The 17184-nt window shown below is 37.7% G+C and overlaps 1 protein-coding gene across 3 annotated transcripts in view; it reads right to left on the minus strand.

Annotated features, from left to right (window-relative positions):
• Positions 1 to 1386: 1386 nt before the first annotated feature.
• Positions 1387 to 17184, minus strand: part of LOC104313850 (prolyl endopeptidase FAP) — a 43322-nt gene continuing 27524 nt past the window's right edge. For all 3 annotated transcript variants that reach the window (XM_069781249.1, XM_009913032.2, XM_069781250.1), the window contains 8 exons: positions 16726 to 16795; positions 15297 to 15491; positions 10852 to 10906; positions 7476 to 7575; positions 4387 to 4451; positions 3427 to 3499; positions 3095 to 3168; positions 1387 to 1721 (listed from right to left, as the gene is read on the minus strand). In XM_069781249.1, the coding sequence (XP_069637350.1) occupies positions 1620 to 1721; positions 3095 to 3168; positions 3427 to 3499; positions 4387 to 4451; positions 7476 to 7575; positions 10852 to 10906; positions 15297 to 15491; positions 16726 to 16795 (734 nt within the window). In that variant the 3' untranslated portion in view covers positions 1387 to 1619. The remainder of the gene's footprint in view (positions 1722 to 3094; positions 3169 to 3426; positions 3500 to 4386; positions 4452 to 7475; positions 7576 to 10851; positions 10907 to 15296; positions 15492 to 16725; positions 16796 to 17184) is intronic.

The following is a 17184-nucleotide window of genomic DNA, read 5'->3' on the forward strand; positions in this document are numbered from 1 at the left end:
AGTAATTTCAGCTGAATTGTATTCCTTATTTGTAAAATAACCACATTACTGAGACTACTGTTGTGTGCAGCAAATGCACATAGGACCATAGAATCAACATCTAATTAGCCCCACTTCATGTCATATTTGCTTAATGTTAACTTTCTTAGAGCTATAATTTTTTCCTTTAACCATTATAGCAGTTGAATTTTAATTACATTACCAACAAAAAGCTCATTAACGTCACGTAATTGGCAGCATTTCCAAAAAAACCTGAACTAATTGAGTATTTTCTGAAGAGTTCCTATCAAAGTGTAATTTAACCATTACAAACAGCTTGGCAACTACATTTACATAAAGATGTGTCTGAGAATGTTCTCATGTGTGGAAAATCAGATTTGATATTGCCATTAACAAAACGAAGGAAGCTGTTACATAGCAAATCACTTCCACATTTTAATGATTTTGGCTAAACACCATGTTTTTGTCAAGAGGGTCAAATGAAACCCCTTGCTTTTCCACAAAGAAGCAGCAACTGATCTCTGACTGAGCATTAGGAAGCAGCTTGCTTTGTGGGAAGGCTACTCCACAATCTTTTTCACGTTATTTTGTACTCTCACCGACTAATAGCAGAGATGAGATACTGTGTTAGACAGACCACGGTTCTTATGCAGTAGGGTAGCTCAGAATTTTTTAAACACATGACCAGAGAATCATTTCATCTACAATGGATGTCTTGCCAATTATCTTGTTCATATTCTTATATTATGACAGGACTGATTTAATTACTAATCAAAAGAATACAAGTATTCCAATCATTATTAGCCTCCAGCATTTTTTAAAGAGTCCCTAAAACAGTTTCACGAGAAACAAAGCAAAGAAAGCCTGCATAATCCTTTGATCCTTCCCCTCCAGTCTGGGATGAATGACATTGAGATTAACTTGAATGCTGAGGTGATGATTAGAGATTAAAAACAGGCTAATATGGCTCACATATTCTCAATACAGGGAGAAAAACCACTGAGATAAACCAGCTATCATGAATGTCCTACTTTCATATTTAAACCTGAAGACAGAGTTCTGCAGAATCAAGGTTTCAAATAAGAGTTGAATAAAATTTGAACACAGCATTCAATATTCACGATAATTATCCAAACTTCAGCTTTAAATATTGTGTGTTCCCATTCCTGCTTGGATTCCTTCCAAGAAATTGGAAATCAGTTTTGAGAAACTGGTTCTTGTTAGGATGTTAATTAGGTACTTGCACTGCTTGCTTTGTCCTTTCCCATTTTACAGTTGTAGTTAACAAATGCAAGCAGATTCCTCTGGCAGTGTGCCTTTGCAGTGGACCACCTATCTTTGGATTACAGAATGTAAGCTTAAGCAAGATGGCAATAAATGCACATGGCATTTTACATTCTGATTTTATTTTTTCTATCAAACAGGTGTTAAATGTGCCAAAACATGTATTAGCATAACATTTGCTAATATACAATATCAAACATGGATGTAAACATCAACTTTAAAATTTCAAAGTTCCTGTTATGAATTCACCTGAAAACTATACAACCTGGGCACTGTTGCACATTGCATTCTCCCAGAGATGTATCAGATGTCTTAGCATGCTCTGAATAGCCTACTTATTCTGACAAAGCAAAACATTGTTTGAGGAAGTGGGTCATATGTGTGTAGAGATGTTTGCTGGAAAGGCCTGGAATTCCATGGTTTTGGTCAGTATACCACTGAAAAAGAAAAAAAAAAAGCCATAAACCCCCTATGTTCTATTTTGAATTCTGCAATAGTTAAACAACACAAGAACTTTATTTTATTACCATATAGAAGAAAGTGGATGCCTCAAGAAAACAGAGAGACTTGCTAATCTTTTTTCATCAGTTTCCAGTATATTCACATTCTTGCTGAAAAAAAGTTTCTAAACCTTCTGTAATCTTCTGTAAGCATTACTGCCTCAATACTGACAAGTCAGTTGTATTAAGTCAGGCAAAAGAGCTTTGAGATGCCCTTAGGATTGAAATGCCCTCAACCTGCTGCATGGCCTTGGCAACAGGGGTCACAGTCTTGCTTAGGAATACTGGGCTCTAAGCAACAAGCTTTCAGCTAAAAGTTGTGGAATTCTATTCAAAATAACCTGCATTACAACAGGGCCATGAACATTATGAATGTTATACTGCAAATAAAATACACATATGAATTATGCTAGCTCTTAGAAATAACTGACATTCCCCCATAGCTGAACTAGAATGACTACAACTGCATACAGTATTCCAGGCACTTGAGATATAACCTGGGTTTGCTAAAGATCAGTGAAGGAGGCAAAAAATGTGGAATACACAAAAGGGTCTACAAACCCTAACTATACAAGATCCCCAAGGGATCCCTGTGTGATCCCTTTTTGGGGAGTTCATGGCCCTCAGAAAGTGGACTGTGGGAGAACGCCAGTACTTTGATAGCAGGCAAACACTTTGGCCATTGGCCCCGAGAAAAAAATTTGCAGAAGCAGAGCATAGCATGTAATTCAGAACTACTTTTCCCCTGTTCATTCCTCATTTATATCTTCTAACCTCTTGCCTATGTGTTTCTCTCTTTGCCTGCACCTGCTACCCCAAGTAAATTTTGCAAAGAACTTGTTTATTTTCTGATCCTGGATATACTACTTGGATACCTTATACCCTTTTTGCTTGTTTTACCTCATGCCTGTGGCAGGCATGTCCAGTTCAGGATAGAATCCATCAGAACCAGTGATGGTTTTGGCCCCAGAAGCTAGCTCCTTCATTCTCCTCTCTTTTACTAGCTATCAGCAACTTTTATAAGGAGGCTGGATTCTCATTCCTCTCCCTGGCTCATTTTAAAAGCCTTTAAGTTATTCTTGACAAGAAAGAAATCCTGCTAGCATCCAAAGGGCAACAAGGAAAAAAAAGAGCAGCCAAATCTTTCGAGGAAGAAATTGTTTATGAAGAGCAACAAATGCACTAGCAATTGCCAGATTTTGAAGCATGTTCAGTTGAACCAGGTTCTTAAAAACATTGCCAAATGTCAGATAAGCTTATTGATGAAGCTATAAGCCACTGATCAAAATGAAAAATAGTGTGTTATTTACCATTGCCTGGAAATCCACCTGTGCATTAACCAGAGCTTTTGCGATTTGTGCTGAGTTCTGAAAATGTACGTTATCTGAAAAAGGAAAAAAAGAGATTGGCTATTGAAACGTGTAAATACCACACAGCATAAAGTTATAGTGCATTAAGTTGTGTCCACTAATTATCAAGTAATAGAGTTGACATTACTAAGAATGAGTAAGCATCTTATGTCACATGGAAATCTACTGAAGATCTAAGTACTGACCCTAATCAAAGGCATAGAAAGATGCTTAATGTTTTTCAAACAAAGTGATACTGACTCTGTATTTGTACTGCCATTTGCAAACCTCACCATCTGCTGTTCCATGGATGAGAAGATACTCTACGTTTTGGAAATTCTTTGCTCTTGCCATCACAGTTGAATTCTATTGAGAGGAAAAATGAACAGTTCAGCAGCTTCAATTTAAACCACTCAGTCACAGAGCTGAAAGGCTTTCATTACCTAGTAGAACAATAATCAAACAGTTGGACTGGCATAATAATGACAGCAGTGACTTCATATCAATCTGAGATTATAATAGAAGCCATATATATTTAGTGCCTTTTCTAAGGGGCAGTTCACAAAAAGCACAGCACTAGCCATGTGTCATTCCCTGAACACTGTAGTTCCTGGCTACCCAGACAGCTCTACCATGGCAGTTTGGTATTGAGCATTGCTGTTCTTTGAGTTGGGATGGTACTGAGAACGTGATCCAAAATCTTTAACAGGAGTCTTTCCGCTGACTTCTTTGGGCATTAATTCAGGCTTCTCTGTATCCAGAGCTGGTATGTGTGCTGCTAGAAGAAGCTATAGACTTTCTATCAATGTGAAGAAAAGAATAAGGCAACCTGTTCCAGGTAGGGGAAGCTGTTCTGACCATTTAGTATGCTTATGCTTATGATGTTATTATCAGAAAGCTAAATTTGCATGAAGCAGTTTGCATACCACAGCTAACTGTACCAACCAAAACCTTACCAACATCAACATTTTAACCTCTCTCATGAATTCTTTCCTAGGCTAATGGTTCACACTGGCAGAACTGTCTGACTTGTCCAAGTGAGAAAATAAGGAACCTTCAATTTAGCATATTTAGGATTGATAAATACAAAACCACAAGTAACTACGGAGATAGGAATTTCACAGCAGTAGCTAGGCTGCTACAGGACTGCCACTGTGAGAGCTGGTGGGTCATTTTCTTTCTTCACAGTTCTACTTGTCCATGGAAGTGTGATTCAAGTTTAAGGCAGATCAACACAGAAAGAGAATTCTCACCTTGTAGTGCTCAAGATTATCGGACTCTACAGGAAGACCCATAAATCGTTCTGTGTAGATAGATGCTGTGGCATTAAGGAAGAAAAAAGTTATAGATAAAGAATGTGCCAATATTTTTCTGCCTCCAGTGACACACAGCAAATTAAATGTTTATTTTAACTTTATCTGTACTGCTTGGTTTCCTCATTATACACCAAATTTAAACATGTTTAAAAAAATCAACTATGAAGGTTAATTAATAAATGTCCTCCAAATCATCCTTGCAGAAATAATGGTTTGATAGTCATCAGTGGAACCAACAGAAGGTTGTGTGGATAAAGGTAATTAACTGATACTGCTTTATGCTATTGGGTTGAACTCCAGAAGTCAGTTGAACAAGCCAATGAGCCAATAAAGGTGCATGGTGGAAAGATGACACAGATTATTCTTGACACCTTAAAAAGAGAAGCTGAGCAGAATTCCAACCTGGGCATGTGTATGTACAGTAAATATAGATATATATGTTGTCCTTTTCCTGTTGAATGGATATATGCAGCAATTAGGGGGAGCAGGAAATGATAAAGGCTTCCACTGAAAAAGTGCTGCAATTGCTGTTCAGGTCTCTGTTCAGTTCCTTTTTCTAACTACAGCAAAGACTGTTAACAGATTTGACAAAACAAATGTGAATAACTGAACAGTATCTATCATCAAGAAATCAGTAGGAACAGCTATCTTTGAGCTGCCTGGGTATTTGTAATTTAACTAAGAGCTGTTATGAAAATTTGTGGAAAACTGACGCAGCAGCTGTCACTACCAGAATATTACTTTCTTTATGACCTTGCCTTGAAAAAGAAACTGACACATATTGAGCAGTCAAGCTGCAGTATTACGAGGATTTTATTTATTTAACGGAGTCAGGGCTTTCTGACAAAGAAGAGCTGGGATCTTTCCCTCCCTTAAGAGAGGTGATGGCTATTGTAAGCAGTAAGGAATTGGGACTGTCTACCTTGTTGCCCAGTTTGGCACACTGCATTAGAATAATTTTGTTAAAAAGTAGAAATGAGAATCCTCTCAGGAAAGGAAAATGACTCAATATACTCATGTTCCCATGGTTTATTATGTATCCTTCACATATGTTACCACCAAGTGCTAAAGATGTGTACCGTGTCTCCCATATCAGCCAAGAAGGCTCCTGAAGGTAATTTGTAATAAACCAAGTACCAAAAAAACCTAAGTAAGTATCCTATCTTTTATCAAAATCCTTTATCATTCACTGAAAACAGAAAATGTGCAATATCTGTTGTCAACACAGTGTCAAACAACCATATTGGGCTTAAGTTTTCAATAAAATAGACTCTTTCTGAATGGCTGGCATTTCTACAGTATTCTGAGCCAATTCTCCACTCTCTTTTACCAGTGTAGCTACAACAAGTCCACAGAGGTCAGAAGAGTTGCATTATAATGACTAAGTGGAAGATTCGGCTTGTCAATTACTGATGAAGGAAAAGGAGATAAATTGTGAATTTTAATAAAATGGTCACAGATCTAATGCTTTTAACTATACATTGTCCCCAAATGCAGTTTCCCTTGCCATCTTATAACTGTTTAGCTGTTACTAACTCTGACACAAAATGGAGGTGAGTGTGAGGATTTCAGAGAAAAGATTATAGTCCAGACTCTAATCTGTGCATCTAAAAGAGGGTGGGACAGAATTTAGAAGCTCTAGGGGCCAGTACATCCTCTGACATACTGATACTACTTAGAGACTTAAATATGTAGCATCCTGTCGTTTTGCCCCTAACACAGTTCACCCTAATGTTAAAATGATCTGTTTGCAAAACTTATGACTCATAACTTCCTTCTGTTTCCTTCCTTCCTTAGTGGAGGTACATTTGTCTGTTCTGTTTGGATTTTACAATGTGTTTTTAGCAAGATTCTTTAACTCCCTCCTGAAAACTCAGCTAAAGTAAAGATTGCAATGGCGCGTCTAATCTACTCTAACTTAAAAACTTCATTCAATTTTTAATGTTTGGACAAACGTTTATAACTCTTCTTTTATTGAAGGACTTTTGCAAAAATAGTGCTTTATGCCTGCATTCTGGAAATAATTTTGCGATCATGAGTGAAAAATGTATAAAAAAAATCTTGATGCCAGTGAAAACATGAAGAGTATGCTTCCTCTGTCATACAAATCTTTTGCCCTTTGTTTGCAAAACACCATATATACAAGGAATGTCTGTGCTAGCAGGGAAGGAACCTTTCCCATTTAACAAAAAAAATTTCTTATAACCCAGAATACTTAGCAAATAACTGTATGCTAAGTAAATGTGTTCAAAAAGTGCTACATTTTGCTCATTGAAAACATGTATGCCATGATTCTTTTCAACACTAAGGTTCCTTTACACCATGCCAAATGCTTAGCAGGTCTGCAAGTAAGTATGAGTATGTGCCTGCTTTATTCACACAGTAAGGCCCTGGGAGTATACTCCTGGAGTTGTTTCCTCTGAACAGTAAGGAGCCTAAGTAAATAGACAAAAGGATGTCATGTAACACAACAACACAGGAGATGTGACTGAGAAACATCTGAAGGAAAAAATATTTAATTAAAAAAAAATTATATCAGACACAACTGGGTCCCTTTCTTTTCCACTGCTTTTGGGAAATAACTTTGCAGTCATCAGAGATACTGATTCCTGACAGAGATCGTCTGCAGCATCTAAAGTTGAAGTGCTCTGTGATTCCATTACTGGCAGAAAAATAATTTCAGCTGTTTCTGAATTCAGTGATACTTTTTAAACAGGATTTTTAGGGACATCACTCCTGAGTATAGCAGTTTATCAGGAGGGCTTTATACACTTACTGTTACAGATGTGCATATGGAATTATCTGGACGTACCTTCTATGTGACAAAGTCTGTTCCAAACTGCCAGTTGCAGTCAGTTTTTTTCAGCAAGGAAAACATTAAACTTAAGGTCTTAAGAGCTTTATGTCTAGGTAATTGCAATGTCTTTAAATTTCATATTGCCATTCTCCTGCAATGATTTCATTTAGAAAGTCATTAAATGCTACATCTTGCTTTCCAAGTCAGTATTTATGACAAGTTTCCATACCGTAATATTCCCAGCTGGAAACAGGAGCCACAGCCATTCCACATTTAAATACTCCACTGCCAGATCCAAGTGCCAAAGAAGTTACATACCCACCATAGGACTAGGGAGAAATCACAGACAGTTTAAAATTATTGGTGAAGTATCATTTTGTTTTCTGAATCAAACTCATATAAATTAATTCCAAAGTAAATATTTTGCTTCGAATACATGGAGGACAAAGCAACAAAAGCTTTTTAATTTCTTTTATTTATTTATTTATTTCAGATGGATCTGATGTGATTTCTTGTGAGAGAGATTAGACAATTTTATTGAATCATTTCTTTTTTTGCTACTTCTTCAATGCTTATCACAGGATACTGCTCTTACTTAGAATGACCAAAAACCTTAAGTTGGTAGGGTCCTTCAAGGTAATCTAGTACAACCTCTATCTCAAAACAGGGCTAACTTCAGATTTAAATGAGGCCGATAAGAGTCACATCTACATTACACAGCCTCTCTTCTCAATCTGTTTTGACACTGATGACTGTCATTGTAAAAATTTTTCTTCCTAAAACATAAACAAAACTTCCCTCGTGGCGACTTGTGTTCATTGCCTCTCATCCTTTCGGTGTGCACCTCCAAGAACAGTAACAGGTTTTTCCGTGCCTTAACAAGCTACCTAGCTTTTGCTAATGATTGGCATATTGAACCAAACCCATCATCAGTACTAACAGGCTCAGCTACTTGAGAACTTGAGGTTCGAGCAATTCCTCCCTACTGCCTGCCACTGTTCCATTTATTTTCTGGCCTGATTCCTCAAACTGGGACCCAGCAAGGAAGAATAAGTTCATAGCTGGAAGGTAGGTAAAGTAGTAAGTAAGCCTTGATATCAGAATAGATCTGTGCAACTGTGCGGGGCTAGTTGCTGAGACAGGAAAAAACTGTAAATAAAAAGCATTTAGTTTGACTGTCCACAGGATGTGGAACTAGGGTTGGAAAATACTTGTATAAGGTCTTTAGCAAATAATGGGTTACTGTTTATTCTGGAATGGAAGGAGGGATAAATATATGGTGTGTATCATGAAGAATCCTGAAGATTATCAGACTCATCAGTAGCATATGAAAGACTAAGGGAAATAAGCAAAACTATTAAATATTTTTTTGTGCAAAAGTAAGTTAGTCCCTCCCTCCTCTCGATATTCTAGCTTGAAATGACAGTGGGGGATATGCTAATGGAAACAATAATTAGTACAATTTTTCCAGCTCATTTGATTGGCTCATTTGATCTTTTAAAAAATCAGGCCACAAGGCTAAAAAGTAAAGGATTAGGATCAGGCAGATAAATCTATGCACCATAACAGGCAGAGAGATAAGAGTTCAAAACCTGAATTGCTTTAGTGGTTATTTAAGAGCTTTTGCCATCCAGAAGAGTTTGGTGAGTCTGAAAGTATGATGAGCTGCATAGTTCATGCATACCTTCCAAGCTGCAGGCTATAAATAAGGAAACACCTTTCAACTCCTTTCAGAGGTTATGGACCAGGAAATGGTATAATAAACAGAAAAAAAATGGAAAAAAAGACTGACAGGTTTGGCAATAGTGCCATTATTTGAATATTATATCCACTACTGGGATACAATACTTTAGATGTGTGAAATCTCTTAATTGGTTCTGGAAACACTGTGGTGAAATAAAATATGATGTGATTAAAAAAATAAAATATTTTCATGTGGCCTTAACTGACTTAATGTCACTTTAGAATTACTCACTTGTAAGTGCCTGTGTCACTTAATTTCACCATATGGTACCCCATTTTATCCTCGTGTTACAGCAGTGTCTGACCAAAGTAATTTAAATATTAGTTGGTAGAAGCTTCATAGAAAGATTTTAGCAACCCTGCTCATGTGCTAAGATCAGGCAACTTCTATAGTTACAGTTGAACTGAATCTTAAAAGATCCATCCTCTAGTGTGTTTCTGGGCAAGTCTCTTACAATGATAGTGGGCCAATGAAAACAAACAAGCAAACAAAACCCAGCAAAAAATTAAACAAAACAAACAGTGACAGATCAGAATTCTCCTAGCAAAGACAAGCAGTTAAAGAGAATGAAATAAAAGGTCTTTCTGAATGATAATCAGAGAAGAATGAACATGTATAAAGAGAAAAATATTGGAAAATGTTTATGAGTGCCAACATACCAGTTTATTCTGTAAGTTTTTTTAGTTAGTGCTGCCTATTACTGCTGGATAGCTGATACTGGTTTACTCAGAGAAGGGGTAAGGGTGGCTAACATAGGTCTGGCCTCCAACCCCCTTTAGCATTCCTTACAGTGCTGTCCCTAATCCATGAGACCCTCAGGTGAAGCTTATCAGCTGATTCTCCTGTTACGCTAAAGTTGCTGAAGCTGGGTAGGAGGCAGGGCTCCAGTTCTGTCTATGCATTCTTGATCCAGCCATTCATGACGAACATGAGCAATTGAGTCAGATGACCTAAATATCTTAAAAATCTCTATAAAGGGGCTGTGTGGCATTTGTGCTGCCACTGAAGTTGGCTTCAGCTCTCCCATAACACCACTAATAGGTCTGCATCTCATTTCCATGAATGGTCCTACTTTGAGGCTGACAGCACAGGAAAAAGAACCCCAACTATTCCAGTAATTTATTTTTCTTCTATTAGAATGCAGTGCTATCCTACAATTTGTACTTGAGGTATGCTACTCTATTGCTCAGTGCCTAAGGGTGGTGGAATCTGGCCATTTAATAATAAAGACTTGCAATACAACTGGCTATAAAAGGTTCTGGGAATGTTACAAAGCAAAGTACAAAAAAAAATCAAAGATGAAAAGCAGACTGGCTAATTATTTGGAATGACTCCCATACTGTCCAGTTTTTCCACTTCTTGGAGAAGCTGTCAATGCTGTACACCCATCAGACCTACATTCATCCCTACTGACCATTTCAAAGCCAGCCAAGTGTACAATGATTCACAATGATGCAAGGGTCACATTTTCTGATGAGAGATAGGACTTTTCTCATTATTTTAAACTCAGATCAGAAAGGATAATACTTGAATTTTGACACCATGCCAGTCAGTTCCTAAGTTAAAAGTAAAGCCAATTAAAATGTCTCAATTTTGCTTAACTTCAAGTCCAAAGAATATATTAGGCATAAGCTTTTCAAAATTCCCTCTTGAGCTGCCAAAGATCCCGTTTCGGGGGCTTGTACTGTTGCACTGTTGCAGTTGCATGTATATAGGCACTAACAGGAACTATTTCCTTTGGCAATACTATCAAACACTGGTAGAAGAAATTTTATACAGATTTAGGACAGAATAAGGAAGAATTAAAAAAATTATACTGCAGGATTATTTAAAGATAGATACAAAAAACCCAATCACTTACCCAGCCCCATATTGCTATTCGTTTCTCATCGATAAAACCCATTTCTATAAATTTCCTGTGGAAACGAAAATCACAGAAATAAATGCATTATTACAAAAGAATGCTAATCCTATAACAAATTAGAAAAAAAAAATTTTTCTTTCTTTTTTTCCACACATCCCACCAATTTGAGCAAATTGACAATCAGCATAGCATGTCTAATTTCTACAAAGCATCAATTATTCAATTAATAGATATTTCAGAGGAAAAGGAAGAATTCTTCTTGAAAGAATAAAAAATGCTGAAATTAATACTTTCTTCATAATAATTTTTGTTCCAGTGGATGAAGACTCTGCCCAACTGGCTTCTTGGCAAAAAAGTTCTTTTTTCATATACTTAGAATCCACCTGGATATTTAGTCCAGACTAAATTAAACATCATACATTATACTCATGTTGTACATGTGCATTTATATGTATGTGTGTGTCGTTTAACTCCAGCCAGTGACTAAGCACCACGCAGCCGCTCACTCACTCCCCCCCCACCCAGTGGGATGGGGAGAAAATTGGGAAAAGAAGTAAAACTCGTGGGTTGAGATAAGAACAGTTTAATAGAACAGAAAAGAAGAAACTAAGAATGATAATGATAACACTAATAAAATGACAACAGTAGTAATAAAAGGATTGGAATGTACAAATGATGCGCAGTGCAATTGCTCACCACCCACCGACCGACACCCAGCTAGTCTCCGAGTGGCGATTCCCCGTCCCCACTCCCCCCAGTCCCTATACTAGATGGGACGTCACACAGTATGGAATACCCTGTTGGCCAGTTTGGGTCAGCTGCCCTGGCTGTGTCCTGTGCCAACTTCTTGTGCCCCTCCAGCTTTCTTGTTGGCTGGGCATGAGAAGCTGAAAAATCCTTGACTATAGTCTAAACACTACTTAGCAACAACTGAAAACATCGGTGTTATCAACATCCTTCGCATACTGAACTCAAAACATAGCACTGTACCAGCTACTAGGAAGACAGTTAACTCTATCCCAGCTGAAACCAGGACAGTGTGTGTATGCATATGTACAGACGTACACTCACACACATGCAGAGGAAAAAGTTCAAAAAGTGTACTCCTACTAATTACATTTCACTTCCCATAGCTCTACTTTCCCACAGGCTATTATCATTTTGATTGTTTTAATGCCAAAGGTGCTGGATTAACATTACCATTCAGACCTTATCCTGCAAGATACTCAACATACTCATCTTACAATGAGTTGATCTCTCAAGAGGCACAGTATCAACCTCTAAGATTAGGGATTCCCTGGAGCAATAAGCTTTCTTTTTTATGTGCCTGAAAAGTGAAGAGCACATACTGCTACTGTAATAAAAATAATAACGAGGAAAATATCTTCTAATGCTCCAAGTAGGTAATAAGCTTGCAATGGATGAAAGGTGCATCTTGTTTATGCACTCAGTAGTCAAACAGGTCAAAGAGAATCATAAATATTAGGTGCCCTACAAAAATCCTGTGTCAGAGACTGAAGACTGTATTTTGAGAGCCGTACTAGCAACCGCAAAGAAGAGAGGATGAGGCAAAAGACCACAAAGGTTCAAGAGTGACAGATAAACAAAATATGTTCAGATACATCCCAGGACACATATTAGCCTTATTTTACTAGGGCAAGCATGAGTAACTGACAACACCCAAAATGCGGGATACTATCTGGGTGGGACAAAAGAAAAGCCAAAAAATGATTCAGCTTTGTTATATTGCTGTCTTAATCCCTGGGGTTCCTCCTACAGTAAAAGCCTCTCCAAGAACTTCCCACTAGAATATAGGATCCTCTCTAAAAATCACGCATCTTAAACCATGTGTTAGATCAGGAAGATGGAATGCAATACATTTAACTGAATAAAAATTTAGTCTAGGTGCCGACAGAAAACTGGGAAGTATGAAGTCTGAGGTTATTTCTTCACAGCCTGTCTCAGCAGATTTTGCAACTGCAGAATCATTTTAGGTTCCCTCTGTCTCTGGCATTTTATGTCTGAGTGACGATTCAGAGCAATAAAAAAACATTCTCTCGTTATATTTTAAAGTATGCTGGTGCTGCTGAAAGTTTCAAGAAAGAAAAATCAAATAATAGATTAATAGAAAAAACTGACATGATATTGTGGAATAATTGCTGGAGGTGACTTATTGATGACTTATTGATATGTTCACCTCTTAAGGGAAGGTAAACCTCCAGGGTGGAATGCGATGGATACGCAAGGAATCTGTTCCATAATAATTCCCTAAGCAACATAACCTGCAACCTTAGATGTTAGCAACACCAGGGGAGCTTGGTATGCTGACTCTAAGAGAAACAGGGAGGATAGAGAGGAGTGGGAACACTGTGGCCAGGCTCTGTGATGTTACCACAGGTATGAGTAACCGGAACAAGAATGCAAGGTTCCTGCATTGAATCCACTGAAGCAAGGAGGTGAAACAATGAGGTTCTGTCAACGCTATTGCCTTACTTCTGATTTATACCATAAGTGTCCAGTTCTGGAGTAGTGTCAAGCAAAATCATGTCCTCCGGGTAAATTTTGCTCATTATATTCTCATTATAATACCAAAACACACCTCCATCCCAAAGGCTACCCGCCTTCAAGGTGCGACTACACCTCACTGAGCACGTGCTGTGAATTTCTCTAGCTTATACCTTCAAAAGTAAAGCAAGGAGATTTTATACCAATCATAATAAAGGTATGTATGACTAGAGTCACTCAAGAGCCACCTAAAGATAAGAAAATAGTATAAAATGGCTTAAGAGAGGAGGAATGCTTGGGAAGATACCATTGGAGACAAGTTGGGAGGACATCGCTGACTGCTGGGATCAGCTGATGGGCTGAACCTCTCTTCCCCCTCCCTGGGGATGCCTATTAGGTAAGATTTGAACCTTTGGTTATACCAAGTGCTTCCCTGGGAAACTTCAAAATCTCTATAGAGTTATTCCGTGATTTAACACATTTGTAGTCAGCTGTATAATTCATATTCTTGGTACTTGCACATGCTTTGCAGACAGTGTATTTATCACTGGCAATCTAAAATAATCTGCACTTCTGTTGCTTTAATAAGCTGTACTATTCATTAATCTAGCCATGAGAGTTCTCACGGAATGCGCCCAAAATTCTTAAGTCTGGCCATGCTAGTTCATTGAACGTGACTAGACTGAAGTTACTTTGCGCTATTTGTGCCTCCGTGATTGTGGTAGTTCAATATATTGAACATGACCAGACTTCCAGTGTTGAATTGGGCATCACTCAGAATCTAAGCCTAGCCACCCCCAGCCCCTCTGATATCTGAGGACAAGCTGGAACACAAGGGGTTTATTTTCTGCCAAACATCTTTACCCTTTAATGCAACAGATATACAGCTATTCTGTTTCATTTATCACTGAAAAGGATAAAGGTGGGTTTATATCATTGAGGAGGAAATTAATTATCACAAAGCAGAAAGAGGAAGGAACAGACACCCTCCTCACACACACTTGTAAATATAGGCAGTGTTCTCAAACAAGTAGTGAAAGCTGTGGAAACCTGGACTGCTACATCCAATTTCTAGCTAAGCTACTCAGAATCAGGTCTATTACTTGGGAAAAGAGGGTATTTACTGTTGCACCTAGAAATCTATCCATGCTCTGATGGGCCAAATTCCAGATCAAAGCCTAGACTAAATTTCTTATTCCTGCCTTGTAGTCATCTCTGCGGAGTTCAAACTAACACTTCTTTAAATGCTCACTTTAGCAGTGCTACTGCATCTGTAAGCTTAACAGGCAGCCTTTCTTTACAAAACCTCAGCTTTCACTCCCTCGCAAAACCTCTGCTTAAGGAATTATTTTCCCTTGGAACACTTTAAGTGCAACGGAGCAACTGTTGGAGAACAACTACCAGAGGACCTGGACCTCAGACACTCTGTTGTTCATAACTATCCTAAAATAGCATGGAAGGCAAGTTTATGACTAACAGATCTCTAGAAGGCTTGTGTCAGGATTCAGTTCTGCTACAAACTTCACATTTGACCTTTAGCTAATCACTGTGGTATATCACTGTGGACCTTTGGTCACTGAGGTAAGTTTCCCCTACAGGAAAAACTTCAGAGTAATGGATAATACACTGGCTTACCTCTCACCACTGACACTTGTATTTCCTTAGGCCTAGGATTGAAGCCTCTGATGATGCTCTTATAAAATGGAAGTGGTGAGGTCCAAATGTGGACTTAGTAGTATATGGACTTAATCAACCACACAAAACCTCACTGACATCAAGCACCTCAGTAATATTTTATTTCTACAAGTCTTCTTGTCTTATTTCCTGGAGACCTCAGTTCTCCAGAAAAAAGGCTGAGAAGTGTATTTAATATTTTTTCACATTACTTCTTGTAGGTATGTAAATACAACAGTTATACAGGGAGATATTCTACTTACTTCACTGCTGAGATTTGGTCCTCAACTTCATAGACTCCTAGTCTTCGATATACTGCATGCAAAATCTTGTCACCTTGATAAGCTGTCCCTCTGCCATCCACTAGAGCAACAATAATTCCCTCTTTGCTTGCAAGATAGGTTATCCAGCTAATGCTAAATGTTTCCTTTACATTCTGACTGCAAGGTCCTCCGTACCTGAGGATGAAAATTCACACATTTTCAACACTTATAAATTTATAAATGATTACCGGATACTGGACTATAGCTATAGGTACTTCTTAAATTTTCTCCACAAGTATTTTGTTATATGGCTGTGGTTCAGAGACCTCAGTAGACAAACAGTTCAACTACCATTTTCATATATTTGTGAGATTTTGCTATCTAAAATCCATTTTAATCCTTAAGGTCTTATGCCTAAGGCAAATCATTAGTTTTAGCTCAGACTAAGGGGTGCAGCATCAGGTGCTTGTCCTAAGGTAAATCCTTGGAAGAGTGATGCCTCAAAGACTCAATTCTTTCCTCTCTCCAAATTCCTTAGGTATAATAGCCCTTTTTGGTGCTTTTCTGCATTTGATCTCCACATGCAGTCTGCAATGCCAAAGAAAACAGGAGAAAAAAGTACAGCTCCTTACACTTTCTGGCCATCCCCAGACCTTCTCTGTTTCAGTAGGGATTATTGTGCTGTTGGAGCTGTGGGCAGAACACACCCCACATAGCTGAGCCGAACAGAGAGACACTCCTCATGGGAATAGCCTAATGCAAATTACACATTTTACCTCAAGGACACAACTGAGTTAATCTTCTACTCTAAATTTCATTCAAACATACTTAGCATTCTTGGACCTTTGGATCATCACTGATTAATAAAAAATGATGTAAGGTTTATTACATCCACTCAGCTCTCCTTTCTGCCTCTCTTTTTTTTTTCACCACTGAAATTTTTGTTGCCTTTCCTGCCTGCAATAAATTAAATTCATGTCAAATGCTCTTTAGAAGGAACATTTGATGAAAGAAGCCACTCCACATGGTTTAGGGGTGTTTTTGGTTTTGTTTTTTTTTTTAAATGAAACAGGCTCTTGTATTTTTCATATTAGCAAAGCTGAAATCAATAATTTCAGACTGCCTCATGATAAACAGAAGCAGCAACAGAGCTACGAGCTCCAAGCATTAGCTCACATGTTTTTATCCTTTTTCTTTCTCTGAGGAACTAATCTTTGCCATGCTAAGATTAACATAAAATCCTCATTGATTTCCATTGGGTTGAATGTCTATTCCAGAAATATATTTAAAAAAACACTACGACAAGCAAAACAGAACTAAGTGGTTTTGCTTTTGCTTCAATGTTGTAAATGTCCTAGGTTTTGTTAAATTATAAGAAGTATGTTTTCTGACAAAACAACAACATTAAAAGAAAGGAAGTGTTACATACACCTGAATAAGCAGAGGGTACTTCTTGGATCTATCAAACTGTGGGGGTAGAAGCATTTTGTACCACAAAGCTAGAAAAGACATATTAAAATTATATTGTTAATGGTTAAAATGATTCCTCCAAGCATAATCCAGTCTGGTGTAATAGCGTATGAAAGTGAATCAGCACAAACTACACAATGCATGAACTGTGAATCACAGAACTGATGCAAGTAACTGTTTATATTCAGCTGTTGAAGAACAACTTTGAAGAAATAGTGTCCACTTTTATTTTAATTTAGCTATGCATAAAATTATTATTTCACATTACCTCTAGGTTCTGTTTTCCAGGTGCCTAGAAAAACACAACTAGGAATATAACTCTTGTTAACATCATGAGAAACACGTTTTGGAACTTTACACTGATTAATTTCCATTGAATATTGTTTGTAAAGTCACTAGTGAAAACAACAGTGTATGC

Source organism: Haliaeetus albicilla, chromosome 4, assembly GCF_947461875.1.
Source record: "Haliaeetus albicilla chromosome 4, bHalAlb1.1, whole genome shotgun sequence".
NCBI lineage: Eukaryota > Metazoa > Chordata > Aves > Accipitriformes > Accipitridae > Haliaeetus > Haliaeetus albicilla.